This window comes from Acinonyx jubatus, chromosome X (assembly GCF_027475565.1).
Source record: "Acinonyx jubatus isolate Ajub_Pintada_27869175 chromosome X, VMU_Ajub_asm_v1.0, whole genome shotgun sequence".
Lineage (NCBI taxonomy): Eukaryota > Metazoa > Chordata > Mammalia > Carnivora > Felidae > Acinonyx > Acinonyx jubatus.
The window spans coordinates 122,999,338-123,008,539 of NC_069389.1; the positions used below are offsets into that span (position 1 = coordinate 122,999,338).

Below are 9,202 nucleotides of genomic sequence, written 5' to 3' on the forward strand. Positions count from 1 at the left end.
TTCTCCAGTAAATTGGGAAGGCAGGGTGCAGGTGGCAGTTGACAAACCGGAGTAGACAACGGTCTCCAGTTGGGTGGGAGGGAAATCCCCGGGGTAAAGATGGTGGGAGAGGGGCGAGGCAGTGAGGCTCCAGACTTGTGCCCAGGGAGGCAGGCCTGTAGGCACCAGGGCAAGGAGTCCAGGCACGCATGTGTGTGCATGGATGTCAAAGTCAGGCTGTGTGCAAATGTGGGCACATATGACCTCGACCTACAGCTCTGGGAGGAAGGGAAGGCTGTGCAGGTACTTCCCGCCTTTAAACTATGAGCAGTTCTTTTGCCCAGAAGGGGAAAACATACCTCCTCAGCTCCCTGCCCACCCACCCCAACTCCCGCCCAGTACCCAGGCCCTTCTCTAAGACACCACGTGTCCATGGGGCCTGGGGTCAGAAGCCCCGGGAGCCGGCCAGACACCAGCAGGCCAGGACCTGGGCTCCCAGCAGCCGGTCTCAGCAGTACCACTGTTTGAGTCCTCCTACAAGGCAGGTGAGCCCCATCCAGAGGCATGCACGGGCACTCCCGCCCCCAAACCTGCTCCTGTGTCAGGGACCCATGCCCTCATCAGCTAACCCCAACACACCTCGCCCCCTACGCTCCATCTGAGCCCTGACTGGTCCCTCAATGTCCCTCACCCACACAGCAGAGCCATGCACGGAGCTCAAGCCCACAGGAAACTGCTGTGAACTGGCTTCAGCCCCTACTTTCAAATAGATGGACCAGAAGGAGATGAGATCAATGGGGAGACTGTTACAGCTATCCACGTCACAGCGAGAATACACAAGGGCATGAATCAGGCAGTGAAGGTCCCATATGAAGATGCTGTGAGGCCCCTATTTTCCTACAAGCCTGCTTTCCAGAAGTGTAAGAATGGGGGTTTCAGGGGCACCTGGGTGGTGCAGTCGGCTGAGCCTCTGACTTTGGCTACAGTCATGATCTCACCATGCAGGAGTTCGAGCGCCACATCGGGCTCTCAGCTATCAGTGTGGCGTGCGCTCCAGTTCCTGTCTCCCTCTCCCTCTCTCTCTCTCTGGCCCTTCCCAGCTCGTACTTTCTGTCTCAAAAATAAATAAAAACAAGGGTGCCTGGGTGGCTCAGTCAGCTGAGTGTCTGACTTCAGCTTAGGTCATGATCTTATGGTCTGTGAGTTGGAGCCCCACATCAGACTCTGTGCCGGCAACTCAGAGCCTGGAGCCTGCTTAGGATTCTGCATCTCCCTCTCTCTCTGCCCCTCCCCTGTTCATATTCTGTCTCTCTCTCTCTCTCTCTCTCTCAAAAATAAACATTAAAAAAATTTTTTAATAAAAAAAATAGAATGCCGGCTTCAGAGGGGCGCCTGGCTGGCTCAGTCGGAAGAGCATGCAACTCGTGACCTCAGGGTAGTGAGTTCAAGCCCCACGTTGGGCGTAGAGATTACTAAAAGAATGAGAAAAATAATTTTCGGGTGCCCAGGTGGCTCTGTCAATTGGGCGTCAGACTCTTGGTTTCGGCTCAGGTCATGATCCCCGGGTTGGTGAGTTCAAGCCACGCCTCGGCTTCCAGCTGACGGTGTGAAGCCTACTTGGGATTCTCTTTCTCTCCCTCTCTTCCCCTTCCCCAACTCATGCTTGCTCAAGCTCTCTCTCAAGATAAATAAATTAAAAAAAAAAAAAAGTTTGGGGGCTTCAAGGGTCAAGGTTGTGCACCCGGTCTGTGTACAGGTTCATCGCTTGGGGAGTCGTCTCCGGAGCCCACCCCCAGGCACACCGCAAGGAGGTAAGGCGGGGCGGGGGCCGGCTTTCCCACCCTCGGCCTTCCAGCCTCAGCTCGGCTCCGCAAGCCGGCACAGAGGCGGCCCCTCCCAGAGGCGGGCGCTGCAGAGACGCGGGAAGTGCTGGGCCCCAAGGGCCACTCGGGCCTGCGGCTTCCCCTCTCCCCTCCCCGCCCCCGCCGCGGCCCCCACCTCCGCCCAGGAAATCCGACCGCCTGGGGGCCGCCCAGCGTCTACTCGCCGCCGGGGACGCAGGGCGCGGAGGGCAGAGGGCGGTCCAGGTCCCTAGGGGCGGGCCCAGGGAGGGAGGAGAGCGCAGCTGGGCGCCGCCGTGGGAGCGTCCGCGGGCTCCCTCCCACCCGCGCGGGGGCGCGGCCGACGCAGCGCGCATGCCCGCCCCGCCGCGGGAAGTCCGGCCCCGCCGCGGGAAGTCCGGCCCCGCCGCCGCCCGACCAGTCAGAAGCCCTGGGAAAGAAGCCCGCCGCGGCTTGCGAAGCGGAAGGGACTGACGCCAGACGCTCGGGGCGGGGCGAGGCCCCGCCTCCCGACCCTACGGCGAGCGGGCGAGCCGGCGGGCTCGCGCAGGCGCACTGTTCCGCCCTCCCCCTCTCTAGTCGCCGCTTCTCAGGCGGCCTGCGGGTCACGTGCCAGGCCCGGCCAAAGAGAGAATGGAGCTCCCGCCGCCTGCTGGCGAATTACTCAGCCTAGCAGGGGCGCGGTGGACCATCTGCAGTGGCAGGCGCGTGAAGTATGGTGACAGCTCTGGAGTGTTGGGCTCCGCTGGGAGGTGGGCAGCCCGGGCACGGCCTGGCCAGGGACTAACAGCAGCAAGTGATAGTGCCGCCGCCAGAGGGAAGGACAGGGACAGAGGCACAGGAGCAAATCTTAGGGCAGGAGTAAAGCCATGAAAAACGGAGGACTTATGGAAACAGACCCAGAAATGCAGAGCACAAACTGCTGGTTGCCAGAGAGGAGGGGATGGGCGGGAAGGGCCAAACGGGGGAAAGGGAGTGGGAGATCCAGGCTTCTAGTTCCGAAGCGAGGAAGTCAGGGACTAAAAGGCGCAGCCTAGGGAAGATAGACAGTGGTATTGTGACAGCACTGTATGGCGACACATGGTAGCTGTGCTTGTGAGCACAGCGTAATGTATACACTTGTGGAGTCACTGTTGTACGCCTGAAATTAATGTAACATTTGCCAACCACAATAAAAAAAAAAGAGGGCTTATATTCTCCAGGAAATATGATCATTTGTGAAAACCCAGAGGGGCGCCTGGGGGGGGGGTCTCAGTGGGTTCAGCGTCTTTTTTTTGTTTGTTTATTTATTTTTGAGACAGGGAGAGGCAGCATGAATGGGGGAGGGTCAGAGAGAGAGGGAGACACAGAATCCGAAACAGGCTCCAGGCTCTGAGCTGTCAGCACAGAGCCCGACGCGGGGCTCGAACTCACGGACCGCGAGATCATGACCTGAGCCGAAGTCGGACGCTTAACTGACTGAGCCACCCAGGCGCCCCAAGGGTTTAGCGTCTCTTGCTTTCAGCTCAGGTCATGATCTCAGGGTTCATGGGTTCCAACCCTGAGTCGGTTCTGCACTGACAGCATGGAGCCTGCTTAGGATTCACTCTCTCCCTCTCTGCTCCTCCCGTGCTCACGCTATCCCCTGCCTCTCAAAAATAAACAAACATTAAAAAAATCATAGAATACACAACACAAAGAGGGAAATAAACCCTGGACTATAGTTAATAACGTTTGGATATTGGCTCATCAACTGTAACAAAAACAACATTTAATACAAAATATTAATAATAGGGGAAACCGGGGGGGTGGGGGGACAGGCGACGGGAACTGCACTGCCAGCTGTTTTGTATACCTAACACTCTACTAACAGTAGTCTATTAACTTGCAAATTAAAGCTTAGGTTATGGAGTACATTCCACAGGAGTTGTGGTGGTAGGTGGTCAGTGGTCGAACACATAGGACTTGTCAACCTTCTGGATGGCAGGGGAGGGAGGAATCCAGCACAGTTGCCAGGGCTCAGGGCATTACCAGGTAGGGCAGCAACAGAGAAGCCCAGTGAGCAGCTGGACTTTAGGCATCAGGAGCCCGGCAAGGGAGCAGTAGAGCAGGGCTCAGAAGCCAGAGCGCCTGCCTCCCCGGCAGGGACTGGCTTCCAGAAGTCCGGGGTCTCCCTTCCCTGGACCCATAGGGGCCGAGAGCCATCAGACTTGGGAGCCCCGCCTCCAAACCCCCAACAGAGCTCTTTCCTTCTACTTGGGCTTGGCAGGACGCACCATGCCAAAAGGCTTTGAGGTCCACATCCCGGGACACAGAGGGAGCGGGGAGAGGCAGCCCCTGCCCCCAAGGTGCACACTAGCACACACGAACTCCCCAAGGCCACTGGGTGAAGTTTATTGTGAAACCTTGAGGGGCGAGGACAGGACGGGCAGGTCGGGGTGGGGAGAGGAGCAAGTGCAGGCTCTAGGAGGCAGAGTCGGAGGCCTCTGAGCTGTCCTTGACATCGGTGCTCTCTGTGGTCTCGCTGACCTCGCTCAGATCCTTGCTGTCACCACCACTATCCTCAGCAGCCAGGCCCTTGTCCTCACGACAGGCCTCTCCCGAGCTTGGAAGCGAGTTGCCCCTGCTCTCCACCTTGTTCTCGATGGAGCCCAGCACCACGTGCCTGCCCTTCTCCTTCAGCTCCAGGTGTCGCCTCAGCTGCCGCCAGGAGCCCAGGAAGAGGCAGGAGGAAGGAGACAGGTCTGAGCCTCCAGACCACAGAGACCCCCTTCTGCCACCCAAGCCAGGGGTGAGGGCAGCCTGCAGGACTGAGTCAGAAGACCCGGGTGGAGTCCTGGCTCTGCCCTCTGTGGACCTGTTTCCCATCCCACAAAGTGAGGGTGCATGTGCCTCCCCCACGGGGTCTGCTGCAAAGCCTGTTGAACGGCCCTGGCCCCCGAGGAGCCTGGGGCAGGCCCCTGACCTTCTCCTCAGCCCAGCTGTCTTACCCCTGAGCCTTGGGGACCCTAGTTCTCAGTACACTGAGGGACCTCCTCCCTCACCTCTCACATCACGCCTCAGGCAGTACAAGCTTCAGGAGAGCATGCGATCTTGGGGCGATAGGGGCCCAGCTCCCCACCCGTCAGCTGAAGAAACTGAGGCGAACGGGGCCGTGACTCCTGGCAACACAGCCGCCAAGGCTGGCACGAATCCATCTCGCCTCTGGCCACAGAGGGCTTCCTACCGTCTCAGCACCCCGGTCCAGAGCTGCCCCTGACCTCCAGCAGGGCTGCCCCCACACCCCGAGCTGCCCCTGACCTCCAGCAGGGCCTCCTATGCTTTGCCTTGCTTTTCCTCATCTGTGAGACTGTGGCCCTGGCCCCACAGGACACTTACCTCGTCAGCCATCTGGGTGAGGTCCCGCTTCATCGCGTATGCATCTTCCCCATCTGCGTAGTATTTGGGTTCCACTTCGCTGATCCTGGGGGCAGGAGGTGGAGAAAAGAACGACCCAAATCAGGGGACACATTCTCACCCTTCCAGCATCATATGCTAGTGGGCAGGGTATCTGTTTTCCCCCAAAGGGCCCTTTTGGAGACAGCAAGCCCCGTTTCCAACGTGGCCTTCCCTTTGCGCCGTCCAGCAGTAAGCGGTAAGCAGCGTCCAGCACCTTTACCCCTCTGGGGCCTGCCCCTGTCCTGTGTCCCTCATCTGGCTACCAAGGATCTCTTTCTGTGCTTTCTTGTGAACTGAAGCCCTGGATTCAGCCATCCCCTCCCCCCCATGCCCGGTTCCGTGTCACTTACTGAACAACGCTGATTCCCGGGCCTAGCAATTAGAGCTGAGGAGGAGGGGCGCTGCGGCCGCGGGTCCTGACAGCCACCACCAGGCCATGTGGCCCCTGCTCTGAGCAGCTCAGGGGCCAAGGCTGCATGGGGAGGTGTGTGTGCATACTCGGGGACCTTGCCACTGGAAGGGGCACTGGACTTGATGGCCTAGGAGAGCCCTGCCGGCCCCAAGACCGTGGGATTGCTGGCCACCAGAGACATCTACGTCCAGGTCAAAGATCCCTCCTTGGATGCCCTTCCCAATAGTCCCTCTTTATCCGCCACCAAGCTGAAACTGAATGCCGTCTCAGTGGGCCCTCCAGCCCAGCCTCACTTTCAAGTAGCTTTTGCTACCGTGTCCTGCACACATCACTTCCCTGCCAGGCTTTCTCTGTCCCGTGCCAGGCACACAGAGACTCCCACGTCCCTGAGTGGACCTGCCCTCATCCACCAGGACACCCAGGGCTCTAGATCCCTCCACTGCTCTTGCCGATATCCCTACCTGTCTGGATGTGCTTAGGTTTCTGTAGCACCATGTTCTCCTTTCTCCTGGTCCCGCTTAGATGCTTCTAGGTGCCAGCTCACCATGAGTGCTGCACCTTGGCTTGTCCTCATGTCCTGGGCCCTCATCTCTACTCCTGAACCTTTACCCAAACACCCGTGTGCTCTTCACCTAGCCCCAGCCAGCGTCAGGCGACACAGCAAGCCACACCACTCTCCTGCCTCACAACACGCCTCGAGCGAACTCCAGCAGGCAGGTGCCGGCACCACAGACACTGGAGTCCGCAGCCTGCTTCCCACCTCAGCTGACTCCAGGTCTGTCCTCCAGCCACCCCCATCCTCCCGCCTGGAAGGCGGCTCAGCCCACCTCAGCCATCTGGATGCGCCAGAGCTGGGACCACCCCATTCCATTAGAAAAATCTGGAGCTACTTACTGAAAGTTGAGGGTGTTGGAATAGAGGTGCAGGGCGGCCCGGTTACTGCAGGGGAACAAGGAACTGCTAAGCTGAGCAGACTCGGCCACACAGGGACAGCGCATCCGGGTCTTCCGCCTCCCCCTCCACCCCCCTCCCCAGATCTCCACACGCCAGGGCACCCCAGGACCCCCATCAAGACACTGTCTCCTCCCCCACCCACCCCCCTCGGTCCTGGCTTCCACCTCTTCCTGACATGCAGGGAGACATATTTGGCATTGAAGTTCTCTATCATGGCTCGGGAGGCCTGGTCCATCAGCTTCTGTGCCAGGCCGAGGCGCCGGTGGGAACGCTTCACAGCCTGGTGGGAGAGGGCAGGGGACCTCGAGGGCTGCCCCAGGCAAGCCCACCTCCACCCCTGCCGCCACCCCGGCCGAGCCCCACGCACCAGTGAGGTGATATGTCCATGGGGCACATCATCCGGGTCCTCCTCCCTACAGCAAGAAGAAAGGAGAGGCTAGAGAGGAGCCTGGTGCAGATACGCTCAGGGCCCCACAGCCCCAGCGTGTGCCCAGAGCAGGAGCACCAAGTCCTCTGGTGGCTCCACCGTTCCCCCAGACCCAGGGTGGGCTACAGCTGAGACTCTCAAAACCCCTCGTGCAGCCAAAAGACAGGCGTGGTGTCAATGGAGTTCAATGGAAATCCTGATCGTGCTAGAAAGAAATGAGCTATCGAACCATGAAGAGACGTGGGGAAACTTTCAACGCATAGGACTTTGGTGAAAGAAGCCAGTTTGAAAAAGCTCCATACTGTAGGATTCCAGTCATAGGACTTTCTGGAAAAGGCAAAACTACAGAGACAGGAAGTAAGTGTATCAGTGGCTGCCATGGAGGGGGGGGGGTACAGAGATGAGAAATGCAGTAACACCCAAGATTTTTAGAGCAGTGAAACTCCTTCTGATTCTGTAAAGGCAGGTAGATATAGGTTGTTATACATTTGTCCAAATCCATAGAAGGCTACCGTGCGAACAGTGAACCCTAATATAAAGTATAGACTGTAGTAAAAATGTAGCAAGACTGGTCCATCAGCTGTCACCAACGTACCGCAAGATGTTAACGATCCAGAAAACTAGGGGGCAGATGGCAGGAGGTACACGGGAACTCTCTACGCTTTCCACCGGACTTTTTGTAAACCCAAAACTGAACTAAGAAACAGTCTCTTGATTAATTAAAACAAGAAAAAGCAATCCACGCAGACCCAGCAGGCACATGTTGATGCCCACCCCCCAAATCCACACCCCACCCCCAACTCTGGCATACGGTTTCTGTCTCCTTCCTTCGTGACTCACATTTTGGCGAGGACGTACCCCACAATCTTCCCGTTCTCATCCTCTGCGATGTAAGAGAGCTAGGTAGGTGACAGGGAGAAGAGAGAAGTCAGAAAAGGACCTCCTGTCAGAGCTGGAGGAGGCCTCGGCAGACACTTGGTCCCGCTGCCAGCTTGTCACTGTGTGCATGACAGGAACCGAACGGGTGGCGAATTCAGTGACAGCTCCTGACCTCCCGGGCCGGTGGCTTGGTTTCCTTCGGCACACCCCACTGCCGGTGCTCCGAAATCTGCCCCTGTTGGGTTTCCCTGGGTCTGCCCCTGCCACCCCCCCCCCCCCCGCGCCAACCGCAAAGTGCAGGGACACGCACCTGGGGCCAGGAGAGGCCGTGGTAGAAGTAGTACTTCATCTGGTAGTTCTCGGGCAGGCACAAGAGATTGCAGTGCTGCATGTTCATCAGGTCCTCCGGCTGCGGGGCGGGAAGGCCAGGGGCTGTGGTGACTCAGGAGGCCTCGGCCACGTTAGAACCCTCCTCCCTGTCTACTCACCGACCCCCACCCCCGCAGGGCTGGGCGGGCGCCGCGACTATCTGTCTGCACAGGCGCGGCGCACTGCCGCTGTGCAAAGATCATCTGTTCCGGGAATGGAGCTGCGCGCCGGGAGGCTCCGGGACACCATCCGACGGAGCCCCGACATCCCTGTTCCGGTAGGTCCACCCCACCGGGACGGTGGCCTTCACCTGTCCGTGCCCTGCGGCCGCAGGCACGCGGGGCTGCCGGCCCGGGGCTCGGCCGGACCCCTCGGGAGCATGCGCACGCGGCCACCGGGCCCGCACCCACGCGGCGCGGACAGCCTCCCGCCCCTGCCCCTCACCCTCGCATTGCGGATGTTCATAACGGCGGCGGGGCTCGCGGCTCCCAGCGGATCGGAAACGCGCAGTCAGCTGCCGCCGCGCTCCAAGGCGACGCCTGGGCGGCCAGGCCGGAGCTGGGGCTGGGGCTGGAGCTGGGTCTCCGGGCTCGCGGGGGTGGCGGCGGAAGGGGCGGCGCGCGCCGGGCCCCGGCCACGGGCCGGAAGTGTGCGCCGCCGAACCCGCCCTCGTGGCCGCTCGGCCAATGCGTGGGGTGGGCCGCTGCGGGGGTGGGGCGCGCCCGCGGGGCGGGGCGGGGCGGGGCGGGGCGGGGCGGGGCGCGCCAATGGCCCGGCGAGCCCCGGCGAGGGGCGGGCCGGTCGGCGGGGTGGGGCGGTCCCGCGCGCGCGCGGCGCCCCCGGGGCCAGGTCAGCCCTTGCCCTCCAGCCGGCTCGGAGGCCGCCCTCCTCCCGCGACCCCCACAGACGCGCGCACACGGGCAC

General features: G+C 60.4%; 1 protein-coding gene across 2 annotated transcripts; it reads right to left on the reverse strand.

The window, feature by feature from the left end:
• Window positions 1-4,177: 4,177 nt before the first annotated feature.
• Window positions 4,178-8,915, reverse strand: NAA10 (N-alpha-acetyltransferase 10, NatA catalytic subunit). 2 transcript variants are annotated; one of them, XM_027053316.2, is made up of 8 exons: window positions 8,723-8,915; window positions 8,220-8,318; window positions 7,871-7,929; window positions 6,971-7,016; window positions 6,768-6,883; window positions 6,544-6,588; window positions 5,178-5,262; window positions 4,178-4,499 (listed from the first exon to the last, which is right to left on the reverse strand). In XM_027053316.2, the coding sequence occupies exons 1-8, from the start codon at window positions 8,741-8,743 to the stop codon at window positions 4,263-4,265; spliced, it is 708 nt and encodes a 235-aa protein (XP_026909117.1). In that variant the 5' UTR covers window positions 8,744-8,915; the 3' UTR covers window positions 4,178-4,262. The 2 variants fall into 2 exon arrangements, with proteins under 2 accessions (XP_026909117.1, XP_026909115.1); XM_027053314.2 differs by lacking the exon at window positions 8,723-8,915 and adding an exon at window positions 8,398-8,667.
• Between the last annotated feature and the right edge of the window lie 287 nt (window positions 8,916-9,202).